The sequence below is a fragment of the Colobus angolensis genome, unplaced genomic scaffold (genome assembly GCF_000951035.1).
Source record: "Colobus angolensis palliatus isolate OR3802 unplaced genomic scaffold, Cang.pa_1.0 Scaffold142, whole genome shotgun sequence".
NCBI classification, from domain to species: Eukaryota; Metazoa; Chordata; class Mammalia; order Primates; family Cercopithecidae; genus Colobus; species Colobus angolensis.
In genome coordinates this window covers 4,697,050-4,715,145 of record NW_012114511.1, presented here as the reverse complement: position 1 = coordinate 4,715,145, position 18,096 = coordinate 4,697,050, and the positions used below count along the sequence as shown (strand labels likewise).

General features: G+C 49.4%; 2 protein-coding genes across 2 annotated transcripts in view; one reads left to right on the top strand and one right to left on the bottom strand.

Moving 5' to 3' along the window:
• The window catches only part of SLC23A1 (solute carrier family 23 (ascorbic acid transporter), member 1), an 18,325-nt gene extending 1,399 nt beyond the window's left edge, over window positions 1-16,926 (top strand). The window contains exons 3-16 of the mRNA XM_011935318.1: window positions 574-687; window positions 1,130-1,287; window positions 2,374-2,462; window positions 2,630-2,709; window positions 2,873-3,054; window positions 3,186-3,306; window positions 3,427-3,583; window positions 3,905-4,052; window positions 4,576-4,681; window positions 4,909-5,038; window positions 5,143-5,286; window positions 5,778-5,873; window positions 10,913-11,179; window positions 16,485-16,926. Of these exons, the coding sequence (XP_011790708.1) occupies window positions 574-687; window positions 1,130-1,287; window positions 2,374-2,462; window positions 2,630-2,709; window positions 2,873-3,054; window positions 3,186-3,306; window positions 3,427-3,583; window positions 3,905-4,052; window positions 4,576-4,681; window positions 4,909-5,038; window positions 5,143-5,286; window positions 5,778-5,873; window positions 10,913-11,160 (1,773 nt within the window). The 3' untranslated portion in view covers window positions 11,161-11,179; window positions 16,485-16,926. The remainder of the gene's footprint in view (window positions 1-573; window positions 688-1,129; window positions 1,288-2,373; window positions 2,463-2,629; window positions 2,710-2,872; window positions 3,055-3,185; window positions 3,307-3,426; window positions 3,584-3,904; window positions 4,053-4,575; window positions 4,682-4,908; window positions 5,039-5,142; window positions 5,287-5,777; window positions 5,874-10,912; window positions 11,180-16,484) is intronic.
• PAIP2 (poly(A) binding protein interacting protein 2) overlaps window positions 14,367-18,096 on the bottom strand; it is a 26,843-nt gene continuing 23,113 nt past the window's right edge. Inside the window, exon 6 of the mRNA XM_011935319.1 lies at window positions 14,367-15,377. Coding sequence (XP_011790709.1) covers window positions 15,321-15,377 — 57 coding nt within the window. The 3' untranslated portion in view covers window positions 14,367-15,320. The remainder of the gene's footprint in view (window positions 15,378-18,096) is intronic.

The window sequence follows — 18,096 nt, the reverse complement described above, 5'->3', positions numbered from 1 at the left end:
GGTGGGGGGCTGGAGGGCCTGTGCAGGCCTTCTCCCTGGAGGCCAGAGATAAACATTCTGATGAACTTGATAAAGAGTGACTGTCCCAAACTGAATGTGGCAACTGGGGGATGGGTGGGAGTGGGGGTCAAGAAGCCTGCAGCTTTGGGACTGGCTGACTCTAGGTTGGGGTTCAGGAGAGGCCTAACCTCCCCGCCAGTGACACCCCAAAGATCTCCAGGGGGCAGAGGTGGGACCGGATTGGACTTGTCCACAGTCTCGAGCCCGCTTGGCCCCCTCTCCTGTGGTCCCCAAGACCTCTGACTTAGGGGTCCATTTCCCTGGCTAAAATGACAGGTCCTGAGGGCTCTAGAAGCCGGCTCAATAGACTCATCCCTGTGGGAAGCAATGTGAAGTGGGAGACAACTGTGACCAGGCCGAGTGGGAACCGGGTGGATGAACTGTTGGGGAGGGCGGGGACCCCACTCTCAGTTGCTGACAGGCCACTCGGGCTGCCTGATTGTTTTTGGGGCAGAATGGATTTTGTCTGTCCCCATCACTCCACCCTAAGCTACTTATCTCTGCTGCCCCCAGCATGAATCCCCCAGGGACCCTCCGACCCCCCTACCCACAGAGCCTAAGTTTGACATGTTGTACAAGATCGAGGATGTGCCGCCTTGGTACCTGTGCATCCTGCTGGGCTTCCAGGTGGGTCCCCCAGGGCCTCCCTGCCCTCACTCTGCACACTCCGCGGGGACTCCAGCCCCTCCCTGGCCAGCAGGGAGTATCTTGGGTAACAGGAAGAAAAACCTGAGGTCAGCACATGGCTGTCAGCAGGCAGGGGTGGGGCAGAGACTGAGTCCTGAAAGAGGATGAACTCCCTGGGAGCATGTGACGCTGGCCAGGTGGCGTGTTGGTGACAGGGTGCAGAGCCAACTCCACGGAAGCCGCAGGAATAACTTGGGTGGAAATTAGTGACCCCCAGGGTGGTCAGCAGTAGCTCTCTGGGAATCCCTTGTGGGGACTGCCGGTCCTGGGCAGGCAGCAGCCGTCAAGGCCTGCTGAGGCAGGCATGAGGACACTAGGCTGTCCCCTGTCCCTGGAGCTCTAAGGTCCTGCCTCATGCACTCTGCTCTCTCCCTCCGCCCAGCACTACCTGACATGCTTCAGTGGCACCATCGCCGTGCCCTTCCTGCTGGCTGAGGCGCTGTGTGTGGGCCACGACCAGCACGTGGTGAGTCAGCTCATCGGCACCATCTTCACGTGCGTGGGCATCACCACTCTCATCCAGACCACCCTGGGCATCCGGTGAGCCCCTCCCCCCCACTGTGATCCACACAGAGGAGCAGGCGGGCTCCTCCCTCCCCCCCCACTGTAATCCACACAGAGGGGCAGGCGGGCTCCTCCCAGCTCCCCCCCTCAACTGTGATCCACACAGAGGAGCAGGCGGGCTCCCAGAGGACTTCGGTGAGACAAAAAAGCCACTAGCTGCCTCCAACTGCTTCTCCTATCCCAGGCCAGCCTTAGAGCTGGGCAGCGCAGCCCTGACCCTGGGAACCTTGATCTAGGCACACTTCAAAGACCAAGCATCTGCAAGTTTAAGGGAAGGGAATTAAGGGAAGGGAAAGGGAATGTACCCTCGCTGGCTCTCCCCTCTTTTTTTTTGGCGGGGGGGGACGGAGTTTCACTCTTGTAGCCCAGGCTGGAGTGCAGTGGCATAATCTCGGCTCACCACAACCTCCACCTCCTGGGTTCAAGCGATTCTTCCACCTCAGCCTCCTGAGTAGCTGGGATTACAGGCATGTACCTACCATGCCTGGCTAATTTTGCATTTGCATCCACCTGCCTCGGTCTCCCAAAGTGCTGGAATTACAGGCATGAGCCACCAAGCCTGGCCAGCTCTCCGCTCTTAAGCCCCATTCTGAATACTGCCCAAATGGCAGCCCTGAGCTAGCTCCCAGGGCTGGTGCCAGCCTTTTCAACAGCCCACCCTCCCAGGGCCCCACGCTCCCGAGTGCACAGCCCTAGGCCTGGGTGGCATTTGAGTTGTTTGAGCGGTGGGGGACAGGGGAAGACTGTGAGAGAAACCTGGTTGTGGGAACTGAGCTGTCCACTTCCGGGCAGGTGCTCCCTCCTAACAGTGCAGGAGCTGGTGGTGGGAAGGAAAGGGGGCAGGCTTTGAGTTGGGGGCTCCATTTGTTTTCTTCCTTGGGCAGCCAAAATGTTAGAGTTGGTCTTCCCTGGGGCCTCAGCGACTTTCATCTGCCCTTGTCCTCGTGTCTCTGTCACTCTCTCTGTGCTCTCCTTTCCTGATCTCTCCCCATGTCTATATCCCTCCTCCCCCACATCTATATCCTTCCTCCCCACCCCTGTTGCTCTGTGCCTCTCCTTCAGGCTGCCGCTGTTTCAGGCCAGTGCCTTGGCATTTCTGGTTCCAGCCAAAGCCATACTGGCTCTGGAGAGATGGAAATGCCCCTCGGAAGGTGGGTACACTTCTGGGGTCCACACTGGGGAAAAGGGAAGGCCCAGAGACCTGAAGGTCTCAGCAACTGTCCTGGGTCCAGACACCAGGGTGCAGTCATGGCAGCATCTTCTCTCCCTCTCTATCTCTGTACCTGGTCCATGTGTGTGTCCCTGACTCTACCCCCAGAGGAGATCTACGGTAACTGGAGTCTGCCCCTGAACACCTCTCATATCTGGCACCCACGGATACGGGAGGTGGGTTTGCACGTAAGGGTAGAAGAAGCTGGGTCCTGAGGAGGGGCTATATGGGAGTGAGGGTGGCCGCTGAGTTTGGGGATTTGAGGAGGTAGTCCAGGAGCTTTGTTCCTGCTAACAGCAGCCAGGTCACGACCTTCACATGGTGACTTATAGCTGATGTTTGCCCTTCCAGGTCCAAGGTGCAATCATGGTGTCCAGCGTGGTGGAGGTGGTGATTGGCCTGCTGGGGCTGCCTGGGGCCCTGCTAAACTACATTGGGCCTCTCACAGTCACCCCCACTGTCTCCCTCATCGGCCTCTCTGTCTTCCAAGCTGCTGGCGACCGAGCTGGCTCCCACTGGGGCATCTCAGCTTGGTGAGCAGGCACCAGGCCTGATCCCTGCCCAGCCCCAGCACCCCACCCTCTTCATGTCCTTCGTCCTTCTTCCCGGCTCCTGGGCCCAGCCTGGCCTCCCATCCACTTCCTGATTGTGCCTCTGCCCCCAGCTCCATTCTCCTGATCATCCTCTTCTCCCAGTACCTGCGCAACCTCACCTTCCTGCTGCCTGTCTACCGCTGGGGCAAGGGCCTCACTCTCCTTCGCATCCAGATCTTCAAAATGTTTCCTGTGAGGACCTGGCAGGCAGCTGGGGCTGGGACTAGGGCCAGGGCTTGGGCTGAGGTGGGAGCAGGTTAGCCTGGATAGAGACCTCCAGTGCCTTCAGTGCCCCTTCACCCCCTGCTTCAGATCGTGCTGGCCATCATGACCGTGTGGCTGCTCTGCTATGTCCTGACCTTGACAGACGTGCTGCCCACAGACCCGAAAGCCTATGGCTTCCAGGCACGAACCGATGCCCGTGGTGACATCATGGCTATTGCGCCCTGGATCCGCATCCCCTACCCCTGTGAGCAACATCCCTTGGGCTCCTCTGTCCCCAACTGAGACCACCTATGAGACAATCTTGGTGACCCCAGTCCAGCAGGTGACACACCTAGCATTAGCCGCACATTTATAGTGCGCCCAGCAGAGCGGTGTTTTACTTAGACAAAGCTTCAGTCCCACTTCCTGGCTCTGAATGACCCAAATAAGCTCTCACAACTGTATAGCTCCCATCCCAGCCTGAGGTCTCCTTACCTGCTCTTGCTCCTTCCAGTACTGCCCTGTCTATTCCTAACCATCACAGTCTCCTCACTGTAGCCAACCATCCTGTCTCCCTCCGGCACAGGTCAGTGGGGCCTGCCCACAGTGACTGCAGCTGCCGTCCTGGGAATGTTCAGCGCCACTCTGGCAGGCATCATTGAGTCCATTGGAGATTACTACGCCTGTGCGCGCCTGGCTGGTGCGCCACCCCCTCCAGTACATGCTATCAACAGGTAGCGTACTTGCCCTCCTCAGTATCTGATCTCCTCAGGGTCCCCCCAGGAAGCACACACAGGAACGGGGTGGAGGCCCAGGGGCTAGGCTTAGGCAAGTCGGGAACACGCTCCAGACCTCATTCTCCTTGCTTGTGCGATGGGGGTGCCCTCTTATCACCCCTCTGTGGTTGCTGGGAGTAGCTGAGAAGATGGCGGAGTCCGAGGGGAACCACCATCATTGACAGCCCTGGATGTGCCCGGCTCTGGCTGTGCATTCTTATGCAATCTGTGAAGCATTTTGTGAGATGGGCACCGGTATTTATCCCAGGAGGAAATTGAAGGCCAGAATTGCCCACAGAATTTAAGTGCCAGGGCACTGGGACTAGCTTTGGAGCCTGAGCACTCTGGCCTGGAGTAGGGAGTGCTACAGCTGTTAGCTGCAGCCCCCACAGCGCCAGAGGACGGCGGACCCGCGAAGATGATGGGGAACATAGGCTGGTGCAGAGGCTGGACCGAGCTCCAACTCGCCCGTTCCTTACAGGGGCATCTTCACTGAAGGCATTTGCTGCATCATCGCGGGGCTGTTGGGCACGGGCAACGGGTCCACCTCTTCCAGTCCCAACATTGGCGTCCTGGGGATTACCAAGGTGTCGCGACGAGCCAGAGCCAAGTCCCGATCTAATTCTGTGGGCCGCAGGCCCCGCCCCAACCCGGTCCCCACTTTGGTTTAGCCCCACCCTGTCTTTGAGAGGCCTCGCCCCCGCATCAAGCCCCAGCAGGTTTATGCCTCGCTCTTATAACAGGCCCCGCCCCTGGAATTAACCCCGCCCCAGCCTTGTCCCCTGGTCTAGCGCCCCCGCTGGCTCCCCGGCAGGTGGGCAGCCGGCGCGTGGTGCAGTATGGTGCGGCTATCATGCTGGTCCTGGGCACCATCGGCAAGTTCACGGCCCTCTTCGCCTCGCTCCCTGACCCCATCCTGGGGGGCATGTTCTGCACTCTGTTTGGTGAGTGTCTGGCGCGGGCCACAGGTCGCGGTGCCGGTCGCCGAGTGGTGGGACCCACCTGGATCGCGTGCGCGACGCCTCCAGTGGTTCTCTTGCGCCCTTAGGCATGATTACAGCTGTGGGGCTGTCCAACCTGCAATTTGTGGACATGAACTCCTCTCGCAACCTCTTCGTGCTCGGATTTTCCATGTTCTTCGGGCTCACGCTGCCCAATTACCTGGAGTCCAACCCTGGAGCCATCAATACAGGTGCCTCCAGCTGTTTACTGTCTCCAAAGGCGGGGTGGGCCCAAAACTTTGAGCACAGCCCCCTCCCTCAAAGGCTCCACACAGCTACAGCCACAAATCCTACCCAACTCTGGGTGTCAATCAGCAGCTGAGAGCCTGGGTCACAGCTGTCCTTTACTAAGACACTTCCTGTGGACAGATATTGACCTTTACATGTGCTTATTTTTCAAAACAGCTCCATAGATCTATTTATCTATATTTATCATTTGTCCATTACCATTTCAACTTTCCAGATGAGCAACATGAGGCTCAGAGAGGCTCAGTGATTTGTCCCAGGTGAACAACTAGCAACTGGTAGAATTGGGATTTGAACCCAGAGATAGGAAAGACAGAGATAGGTTTGAGATAGGGCTTTGTACTGTTCCTTTGCCATGGCTGCACAAGAGGAAGTCCCTCAACTCTGCTCTCCGAATTGGGCCATGACACCCATTGGCCTTTGGCCTATTCCACAGGCATTCTTGAAGTGGATCAGATTCTGACTGTGCTGCTGACCACGGAGATGTTTGTGGGCGGGTGCCTTGCTTTCATACTTGACAACACAGTGCCAGGTATGGTTCAGTCCTGGGAGGGGAATGAAGAACTAAGCAGGACTCATGCATTCCAACAGATGGCCTCTAAGCTGGAGCTGTAGCTAGGTACCATGCGATGCAGGCCCTGCAGGGAGCATCAGGAACAGATGGGCTGGCGGAGTTCTCACTGGCTGGAGGGAGAGAATGAGGCACACACATGCCTCAGAAGTCTTGAAGAGGACTGGGCCAGGAGAGTCACTGCTGGGTCCTATGAATCCTTTCCTTTCCATTTGTTCCATTTCTTTCTTCTCCTTTTTTTTTTTTTTTTTTTTCTTGAGATGGAGTCTCACCCTGTCACCCAGGCTGGAGTGCAGTGGTACAATCTCAGTTCACTGCAACCTCCACCTCTGGGGTTCAAGTAATTCTCCTGCCTCAGCCTCCCGAGTAGCTAGGACTACAGGTGCCTGCCACCATGCCCAGGTAATTTTCGTATTTTTAGTAGAGATGGGGGTTTCACCATGTTGGGCAGGTTGGTCTTGAAGTCCTGACCTCAAGTAATCCACCCGCTGGGATTACAGGCATGAGCCACTGCACCTGGCCTCCTCTCCATTTCTTAATAGCCACTGGGCTGAGGGATGTCTTTGCTTTTTCAGAGTAGGACAGAGATAAATGCAGCATCAGTTTGTTGGCAAAATCCATCCACTCCAATATGTCAGCAGCCTGCCACAATAGCGACTAGAAGAGCCACTAACATTTCCCTTTGGTACCAGAGCTTTTTGCAAAGCTTGTGGAGGATACTTTGTGGGGCCCACATAAAGGTGCCAGTAAATACATAAAATAAATGTCACCAGGTGCTCTGATAACAAACAGTTAACATTTACCAAACATCTACTATAGGTCAGGCAGAGCTAAGTGTCTTACTTCATCCTCAAAAACCACAGTCATAAAGTCACAAAATTAAAACATCGAAGCCAGGTATGGTGGCTCATGCCTGTAATCCCATCACTTTGGGAGGCTGGGGTGGGCAGATCACGAGGCCAGGAGTTCGAGACCACCTAGCCAACATGGTGAAACCCTGTCTCTACTAAAAATGTAAAAATTAGCTGGGTGTGGTGGTGGGTGCCTGTAATCCCAGCTACTCAGGAGGCTGAGGCAGGAAAATTGCTTGAACCTGGGAGGCAAAGGTTGCAGTGAGCCGAGATCGTGCCATTGCACTCTAGCCTGGGTGACAGGGTGAGACTCCATCAAAAAAAAAAAAAAAAAAAAAATTAAAACATCACAAATCTGGGATATATATTTTAATTGAGACAGGGTCTCAGACTATCACCCAGACTGGAGTGCAGTGGTGCAATCATAGCTCACTACAGCCTCAAACTCCTGGGCTTAAGTGACCCTCCTGCCTCAGCCTCCCAAGTAATTGGGATTACCAGTGCACAGGTGCATGCCACCATGCCCGGCTAATTTTTGAATTTTTTGTAGAGATGGGGTCTCACTTTATTGCCAAGATTGGTTTCGAACTCCTAGGCTCAAGTGATCCTCCCATCTCAGCCTCCCAAAGTACTGGGATTATAGGTGTGAGCCACACCTGGCCTCTATTTTTTTTTCTTTTTTTTGAGACGGAGTCTTGCTCTTATCACCCAGGCTGGAGCACAATGGCGTGACCTCAGCTCACTGCCACCTCCGCCTCCTGAGCTCAAGCAATTCTCTTGTCTCAGCCTCCCAAGTAGCTGGGATTACAGGCGCACACCACTACGCCCAGCTAATTTTTGTATTTTTAGTAGAGACAGGCTTTCACCATGTTGGCCAGGGTAGTTTCAAACTCCTGACCTCAGGTGATCCGCCCACCTTGGGCTCCCAAATCCTAGTCACCTCGGCTAGGATTACAGGCATGAGCCACCACGCCTGGCCTCTATTTTTAAATTGAGATGGGAGTCTATGTTGCCCAGGCTAGAGTGCAGTTGGTTATTCACAGGTGTGATCATAGCATACTACAGCCTCAAACTCCTGGACTCAAGCAATCCTTCTGCCTCAGCCACCTGAGGAGCTCAGAGTACAAGTGCATGCTATATACCATCTCACTAAATCTGGGATTTTTAACAACATCCATCTGACGCAGTCAATGGCCTATGTCCCATCCAATGCACCATACTGCCTCTGCTGGAGGGTTTCAGGGGACCTGGGCTGCAGGACTGGGGAAGGCTCCATGGAGACGGCAAGTTAATGATTGCATCAGTATAGGGACATAAGGGACGGTAGCAGCAAGATGATGGGCCTCCATCCCCAGTCACTTACCAGCCTGATCACAGCCACGGGTCCTGTCTTCCTCCCTCTGTCTGAAGATCGAAGTGTTTATATTTATATAACATAGGTGTAGAGGCTGTCTCTGCACAGCTGGTGGTTTGGGGTTGGGGAGGACAGAGGAGGGCCAGGGTTCCCCATAGGATTTTAGGCAGAATCACAGGGTGCTCTTGGTAGCAGCTGTCCCTTCGATGGATGGGTGGGTATTTGAACATGGTACTCACCCCTCCCCATTTAGAGGATGCTGGATTGGGGCTGGAACAGACCATCGTATGGGCCTGAGACAGTCAAGTGGCAGCCTCAGTGCCTAGGGGATATGAGGAGATGGAGAGCATCTGGGTAGGCATCTGTACATGAAGAGGCTTCTTTGTGACTTGGGTGGCTAAGCTATCTGGTCATCCTTAACGACGGCTGCAGAACCGCCTGAGTCCCTTATACCCCACCTTTCAACCCACCTGAGCATCACAACTGTCATCCCGTGTGTCATGCCACATAAGCTCAGCAGTCTTCAGTATACACTGAGGAACCTAAAGCTCAGGGAGGTTAAGTCACTTGCCTAAGGTCACACAATCTGGATTCAAACTAAGGTCTAGCTGGCTCAAAACCCTGTCCTTAACCATGGAATAGCAAAAGCCTTTTCCAGTCCTTAACTTCCTGCTGGGGATGGGTCACTTTGCACTTGCTTTTTTTTTTTTTTCCGCGACGGAGTCTCGCTCTGTCGCCCAGGCTGGAGTGCAGTGGTGTGATCTTGGCTCCGCTTCCTGGGTTCACGCCATTCTCCTGCCTCAACCTCCCAAGTAGCTGGGACTACCGGTGCCGGTCACCACGCCTGGCTAATTTTTTGTATTTTTAGTAGAGACGGGGTGTTCTTTATCTATCCATAGCCCAAACTAGAAGGCAGTCTGTTTAGTTCAGCACATACTGCTAGAGCTTACCAGCTTGGCCCTGAATCAGACACTGAGGAGGATATGCCAAAAAGTGTTAAGTCAGTAACAATTTGTGTAGAGGAGCTCCTGGCACAAGATAGGTGGTAAAACTAGATTTAAGCAAGCAATGAAGTCAATTAAGCTGGGCTGGAGTTATTGGGAGGGTTTATCGATGAGGGAGAGTGGGTGAGGCCTAGGAAAAAGGAGGGGGCTTGGAGAAGTAGAGAAGGCACTGAAGGTTGGGATGTAGTGGGCAGGCTGACTGGTCTGCTAGACGGGCCTCTGGGCTGGCTGCCATGTATGTCTTGGCAGTGGTGTGAGGTAATCAGACACCAGGAACATAGTCCTGCACCACACCTATGGCTCATCCCACTCTGCTCTGCCCACTGTGTGTGCCCTTTGTACAGCCAAGCCCAATCAAACAGTGTCTCTTCTAGGTAGTCTTCCCTGGGGACTTCACCTTCCCTCAGTGCCCTCTCCTGTGAGATTTTGGAACATAACTTGGTTTGTGCTACTCATGGGTTTGTTCTCAGCCTGGGCGGCCAGCAAGTGGAAATCCCCACTCCTTCTGCTAGATTTATAGTATTTCAGTCTTTTGTCGATCCCAGCCCTCTTGTGAAAACCTAAGATCTCATGTGACGCTGCCCCACCTGAGGGAAAATTCCTAGTCATAAAAATTACTAGCCAGGCGCAGTGGCTCACGCCTATAATCCCAGAACTTTGCGAGGCCAAGGCGGGCTGATCACTTGAGGTCAGGAGTTTGAGACCAGCACCTGGCCAACATGCTGAAACCCCATCTCTATTAAAAATACAGTAATTAGCCAGGTGCGGTGGTTCACACCTGTAATCCCAGCTACTTGGGAGGCTGAGGCTGCAGTGAGCCGAGATCAACCCACTGTGCTCCATCCTGGGCAACAGAGCAAGACTCTGTCTCAAAAAAAAAAAAAAAAAAAAAATTATTTGGTGTATCCCTACCTCCATCAAAGATTTGATTTAGCTTGACTTTCTGAAGTTTGTATTATAAAAATGAGTTTTTCACATATGGAATCATAATACGAAATGCTAATACTGATTATAGTGTTTCAAAATATGCCTCCCTTACCCCCAGAACACAATCTGGGCCTGATTCGGTCCCTATGGGCCTCACACACATTACCCACACACTCAGATTTAGGTTGACAATAATATTTTTGTCCCTTTCTTCATCTTAAAATTTTGTAGAGGCCGGGCATTGTGACTCACGCTTATAATCCCAGCACTTTGGGAGGCCAAGCCGGGTGGATCACAAGGTCAGGAGTTCAAGACCAGCCTGACCAACATAGTGACACCCCGTCTCTACTAAAAATACAAAAATTAGCTGGGCATGGTGGTGCATGCCTGTAAATCCCAGCTACTAAGTAGGCTGAGGCAGGATAATCGCTTGAACCCAGGAGGAGGAGGTTGCAGTGAGCCGAGATCATGCCAATGTACTCCAGCCTGGGGAATGGAGCAAGACTGTCTCAAAAATAAATAAATAAATAAATAAAATAAAATAAAAATTTGTACAATGGTGTCTATACATTTCCCAGGGGTATGTTTTGAAGAAACAATATAATGAAATTAAAGCACTTAGCACACAGCCTGGCACACTGTAGTTATACAATAAATACTAATTATAACTAGTATCCTTTAGTGTTCCTTAGAGCTCTGGCCAAATTAGGAGGTCAGAAACTATAGATTCAGCCACTTTTTAGGACCAAATGATAGTTAAGAAAGATACTTGATTCCAGAAGTCTGCTTTAGGAGTGCGTTACGGAAAGTGGGGGCAGCTGAGGGTTGCTGGCCTTGGTAAATGACCCCACTGTCCTCTTCCAGGTAGCCCAGAGGAGCGTGGTCTGATACAGTGGAAAGCTGGGGCTCATGCCAACAGTGACACGTCTTCCAGCCTCAAGAGCTATGATTTCCCCATTGGGATGGGCATAGTAAAAAGAATTGCCTTTCTGAAATACATTCCTATCTGTCCAGTCTTCAAAGGATTTTCTTCAAGTTCAAAAGATCAGTTTGCAATTCCAGAAGACACTCCAGAAAATACAGAAACTGCATCTGTGTGCACCAAGGTCTGAAAAATGATTTCCTGGAAAGGTAGGATGTGTCTATGGTTTTTGTGGGAGGGCTGAATAATCAAAACATTCTTGGGCCGGGCGCGGTGGCTCAAGCCTATAATCCCAGCACTTTGGGAGGCCGAGACGGGCGGATCACGAGGTCAGGAGATCGAGACCATCCTGGCTAACACAGTGAAACCCCGTCTCTACTAAAAGATACAAAAAATTAGCCGGGCGAGGTGGCGGGCGCCTGTAGTCCCAGCTACTCCGGAGGCTGAGGCAGGAGAATGGCGTAAACCCGGGAGGCGGAGCTTGCAGTGAGCTGAGATCCGGCCACTGCACTCCAGCCCGGGCGACAGAGCGAGACTCCGTCTCAAAAACAAAAAAACAAAAAAACAAAAAAACAAAAAACAAAAAACATTCTTGGCCGGGTGCGGTGGCTCACGCCTGTAATCTCAGCACTGTGGGAGGCCGAGGCGGGCGGATCACGAGGTCAGGAGATTGAGACCATCCTGGCTAACACGGTGAAACCCTGTCTCTACTAAAAGTGCAAAAGATTAGCCGGGCGTGGTGGCGGGTGCCTGTAGTCCCAGCTAGTCAGGAGGCTGAGGTGGGAGAATGGCATGAACCTGGGAGAGGGAGCTTGCAGTGAGCCAATATCGTGCCACTGCACTCCAGCCTGGGTGACAAAGCGAGACCCCATCTAAAAAAAACAAACTACTCAGTTATCTTTCCTGTAAACTGTTTGAATGTCCTCAAAGAGAAGGGGTGAGCTGGGTAAAAAGTCAATATACAGATTTTGGGTGGAATTCCTTTACCATTTCATAGTAAGAGCAGAACTTCCCAATTAGTGTGGGCCACTAAGAGGCTACAAGTATGCTGAAATGCAGATCCTCTAGCCTTCCACACACCTGGGCAGAATCTGGGCCAATTAGTTTTTGAGCTAAGAACCCCAGCCATGGGCAGCCTCATTCTCGTACTTAAGTATGCTAGACAAGTATCACTTTGATATGCGATATGGAAAATGCTGAGAAATACAGCACAATAGGAAAAATCTTCTCATATACACTGCTTTGTTTCAACAATGTCATAAAATTAAAACCATCTAAAACAGGACGCCTTTATCCTAAAAGAATACCTGTACAAGCCCTAATGAAGTGATCCTTTGTCCTTAGGGCTTCAGAATGCATGGGCAGCTGATGCTCGGAAACCTTCCATCGCTATATGTAATGCAGATGCCTGGCTCTCTACTAAACACTGAAGTGGGTTCAAGGTGCATGTTCCCCCAGACAGACAAGAAAAGTTCCCAAAAAGAGAGGTTAGCCTAGATGACTCCTTAATAGTAAAAATAACACTTAAAACAGGACTTTCTATGTCTTAAGTACTTACATAAATTAACTACTCACATAATCCAGAGACAGTTATTACTGCCATTTTAGAGATGTGGAAAGGAAGGTACAGAAAGGTTAAGTGACATGCCCATGATCACAGGATTCACATCTAGGAAGTCTGGTTACAGCCCCCACCCCGCCCTTTTATTTTTTTGGAGACACAGTCTTGTTCTGTCACCCAGGCTGGAGTGCAGTGGCGCCTTCTTGGCTCACTGCAACCTCCATCTCCTCAGTTCAAGCAATGAACCTCAGCCTCCTGAGTAGCTAGGATTATAGCCATGTACCACCATGCCCAGCTAATTTTTGTATTTTTAATAGAGACAGGGTTTCACCATGTTGGCCAGGCTGGTCTCAAACTCCTGACCTCAAATGATTCACCTGCCTCGGCCTCCCAAAGTGCTGGGATTACAGGTTTGAGCCACTGTGCCCAGCCTAGAGCCCCTTTTTCTTTTTTTCCCAACAGAAGCCACATTCGAGAATTTTTACTCTTTTTTGTTTTTTGAGATGGAGTCTCGCTCTGTCGCCCAGGCTGGAGTGCAGCGGCCGGATCTTGGCTCACTGCAAACTCCGCCTCCCAGGTTTATGCCATTCTCCTGCCTCAGCCTCCCGAGTAGCTGGGACTACAGGTGCCCACCACCTCGCCAGGCTAGTTTTTTGTATTTTTTTAGTAGAGACAGGGTTTCACCGGGTTAGCCAGGATGGTCTTGATCTCCTGACCTCGTGATCTGCCCGTCTTGGCCTTCCAAAGTGCTGGGACTACAGGCTTGAGCCACTGCGCCCGGCCGAGAATTTTTACTCTTACCGGCGATCACCTGAGGTCAGGAGTGCAAGTCCAGCCTGGCCAACATGGCAAAACCCCATCTCTACTAAAAAAAAAAATATAAAAATTAGCCAGGTGTGGTGGTAGGCACCTGTAATCCCCAGCTACTTGAGAGCCTGAGGCAGGAGAATCGCTTGAACCCGGGAGGCAGAGGATGCACTGAACCGAGATTGCACAACTGCACTCCAGCCTGGGTGAAAGAGACTCTGTCTCGAAAATAAATAAATAAATAATAAATAAATAAATAAATAAATAAATAAATAAAGGCTGGGTGTGGTGGCTCACGCCTGTAATCCCAGCACTCTGGGAAGCCAAGGCAGGTGGATAACCTGAAGTCAGGAGTTCAAGACCAGCCTGGCTAACATGGTGAAACTCGTTCTCTACTAAAAATACAAAAATTAGCCAGGTGTGGTGGCAGACACCTGTAATCCTAGCTATTTGGGAGGCTGAAGCAGGAGAATCATTTGAACCTGAGAGGTGAAGGTTGCAGTGAGCTGAGATTGCACCACTATACTCCAGGCACCCTGGGCGACAGAGCAAGACTTCATCTCCAAAACCCAACCAACCAACCAACCACACACTGGGGTACACATGCCCACACCAAAGAACCTCCCCCCACTCCCAGAAGAATGTGAGTCAGAACTGACTATATGGTTTTCTTAATCTTCTTCAACAAGCTCAAGAAAAGCCCTTGTGAAGAACAAAAAACAATAGAGGTTCTATTAGAGTAAGGTCACCATCATATTGGTCAGCCATCAAGTTTCTTACATGACTATCTAGGATTCCACTGGCACTGAAGTCTGAGGTGATTAAGAAGCAAGGACGGGCAATGGGGTTATTCTATTGCTGTATTCTGGACAGATACTTGTATAACAACATACCTGTTTGTTAAAATCTAACAAAGCCTGAAATCTTAGCACATTTTGCCAGCAAGATTGTCCTGAGGCACTGGGCCCATACTCAAGTGAGTAACACCACTACAGTACATTCCAGCACCAATAAACACAACCATCTGCTCAGTTCTACTATTATTTATTTTTTTAAATATTTTTGAAAAAATATAATTTTTTTACAATATTTTCAACTTAAACACTATTCACACTGAACACGTATGGCAGCTTAACCTACCCAAATATGAAGTTTAAGAAGCCAAAACTGTTCTAGCTTTGTTAAAAGAAAAGTTGTGCTGCAGACTCTTGTGATGGTTAACAAAGCAAGGAAAAGCACCACTCAAATCATAATGTTACAGTATCTTTGTTCAGCTGGGTTATGGGTTGGCATTGGTCATATGTTAGACTCTATACAGGCATAGCTATGATGCAGTGAATCCCTTAGAAGTTACAATTCTCAAATTACATACTTCCTCAGATGTAACATTATAACTCAGTATTAACACAATAACGTACCAGAAAAGCCTGGACTGGCACTCATCTGCTGACTACCTTATAGCCTCAGTAATATGACATACTTGTCTATAACAAATTATCTCTAATTGACTAACAGACCTTCAGAAAATGGAGATTCTTTTTGATGGGGACATAATCAAATTTAAGTCTGATAAATATGCTTAACAGTAGAAACTCAAATTAAATTTACTGATTTTAAAGTTTAGACATTAACAAGTGTTAGTTAACCCTAAGGGACCAGTTTAGCCTCAAAAAAAAGACAATTTAGTAAGGTTTAGGTCTTTTAATTTGGTGCTTGTTCACAACTTGACTGGTGGTTCTTTCCTTGCTGTCTTCACATCAAGCCATGGGGCCAATTCTATTTTCAGTAAGTGTTTGACAGCTTTTTACTTAATAACAGTCTCAGCACTTTTATTAAGCATGCAGGACTAACAAAAACTTTGGCAATGCATAAGTGTAACACAGTGACGAGAGAGCTTTTACAATTAAGTCTTCTAATACTGCCTTCACAGTGTGGAAATTGTGCTACATCCACCAAAAGAGGGCCCCGTCTACTCAAATATTTCAGTACTTCACCCCAGGAACAAACTCCTTTGCATTTGGATTCAGATTGCTCTTGACCTGGAAAATAAGCACATAAAAAAGCAAGTTCACTACATAGTTTCAGGTACTAATTCAACCTAGATCCTCATGCAAAAACATCTTCCAAACAAAAAAGACAAAAGGGCTGGGTGTGGTGGCTCACGCCTGTAATTCCAGCACTTTGGGAGGCCAGGGCGGCAGATCACGAGGCCAGAATCGAGACCATCCTGGCTAACACGGTGAAACCCCATCTTTATTAAAAATACAAAAAATTAGCCGGGCATGGTGGTGAGTGCCTATAGTCCCAGCTACTTGGGAGGCTAAGGCAGGAGAATGGCATGAACCCGGGAGGCGGAGCTTGCAGTGAGCCGAGATCGCGCCACTGCACTCCAGCCTGGGCAACAGAGTGAGGCTCTGTCTCAAAAAAAAAAAAAAAAAAAAAAAAAAGACAAAAGAACTCAGTCTGTAAGACTATACTTAACCCCAAAAAACCCCAAAGAGGAGGAACCAGATGTAAGCTATACATCATATCAAATTACATCAATTTTTTCTTTTTTTTTTTTGTGATGGAGTCTTGCTCTGTCGCCCAGGCTGGAGTGCAGTGGCATGATTTAGGCTCACTGCAACCTCCACCACCTGGGTTCAAGTGATTCTCCTGCCTCAGCCTCCCGAGTAGGTGGGACTACAGGCGCATGCCACCACACCCAGCTAATTTTTTGTATTTTTAGTAGAGATGGGGTTTCACTGTGTTAGCCAGGATGGTGTTGATCTCCTGACCTCGTGATCTGCTTGCCTCGGCCTCCCAAAATGCTGGGATTATAGGCATGACCACCGTGCCCAGCCTAAATTAAATTACATCAATTTTCTAAAAAGAAAGTAGGAATTGAAATTCAGTTTGCTTAAGTGTAACCAGAAATCCAGTAACTTCACATAAATTAAAGGAATAGCACTGAACAAGGAATTCTGTTCATCAAACTATGGTATGTAGCTTTCTTTAAAGACTAAACACCAAGGAAACATGTTAAACAAGTGTTGATATTATGATTAAAGTAACTGGGGAATTGTTGATGGATTAATTTTACTTTAGAATCCTCACTAAAAATGTGGAGTTGTTTTTCTACAATTGCCATCTTCTAATTCCCACAGGAAGCGTGGTATATAACAGGAAAAGAAAACGACATGGGGAACCAGAAGACCTAAGTCTGAAATCCCAGCCCTGCCCCTAACTAACTTCTATGTAAACTCAGATAAGTCATCTTTCTCTGGGATTCAATTTTTTGCATCAGTTAAAAAAAAAATGCCGCGGGCAGGGGGAGATGGGCCAAAGTCTGAGTCTTAGAGACTCCTACCAATGTTATGCTATGTCTCTAAATCTTTACTCTCTTAAGTAGACCTGTCAGCATCTAGGAAGAATAGCTAGAAATTTTCCTCTGTGGTATTTTAGACTGTAAGTTGATAAAAATAAAAAGAAATGAGGACAGGTTCCAGGGCCTGAAATGTAGGTATGCTGGAAGGCTTTTACATTGAATTTGACCCTACATCACTTCAAGACTAATGCATAATATTAAACATCATGTTGAAGAAATAATTTTAGTTTCGTAATTTATACATAGCAGTTTCTTTGGACAAGATATATTCTCCCTTCCAGCAAGGGAAATAATGTATCTATACTTTAAAAGTGTTAAGTTTAAGAAAAAAAAGCAGCATTCCTTTTCTCTTTTTTTGAGACAGGGACTTGCTCTGTTGCTCAGACTGGAGGGCAGTGGCACAATCACAGCTCACTGCAGCATCGGCCTCCTGGGCTCAAGTGATCCTCTAGCCTCTGCCTCCCGAGTACCTGGGACCACAGGCTGGTGCCACGATACTCAGCTAACCTAAACTTCTTGTAGAAATAGGGTCTCCCTTTGTTGCCCTGGCTAGTCTCGAACTCCAAAGTGATCCTCCCACTTTGGCCTACCAAGGTGATGGGATTACAGGCATGAGCCACCACATCCAGGCACACTGTTCTTAAATGAATAATCTTTTGGGACCGACAGAAGAATAAGAACGAAACAAAGTAGTATCACATAGACTGAGAAGAACAAACCAACTTCTGTACTACAGAATTATACTGGGTCCCGATTAAAGCTATATATTATGCTCAGCCAAGAGTGTTACTCTGCAGGGTAACTGGGATTACTTACAGAGACTAATGTAGCCGTAAGTAATCATACCGCACAGACTGCTCAAATTCAGATCATACGGCTGCTCAAATGGGTTACCATCACTTACTGCAACAAAGACTATACCACAATGTAAACTTCAGTGCTCTCTACACCATCCCTTAGAAGAATGGTTTCCAAACTCAGGCAGGTTGGCTGTAAAATAAATCCTCTGTAGTACTTTTAAAAAATTAACATGTCCAGACAACTGAGCATGTTGGGATGCAACTCAAGAACTGATTTTTGTATCTAATGCTTCATAGGTAATTATGGTGTACAGATTAGTTCATGGACCCATCCAGTTCTCACTCCAGTGCTGATGTTTAGTTATAACAATTTTCCCCGCTTCCCCAATTTTTCTTTCTTTCTTTTTTTTTTTTGAGAAGTCTCACTCTGTCTCCCAGACTGGAGTGCAACAACGCCATCTTGGCTCACTGCAACCTCCACCCCCTGGATTCACGCGACTCTCCTGCCTTAGCCTCCCGAATAGCTGGGATTACAGGCATGTGCCACCATGCCCGGCTAATTTTTGTATTTTTAGTAGAGACGGGGTTTCA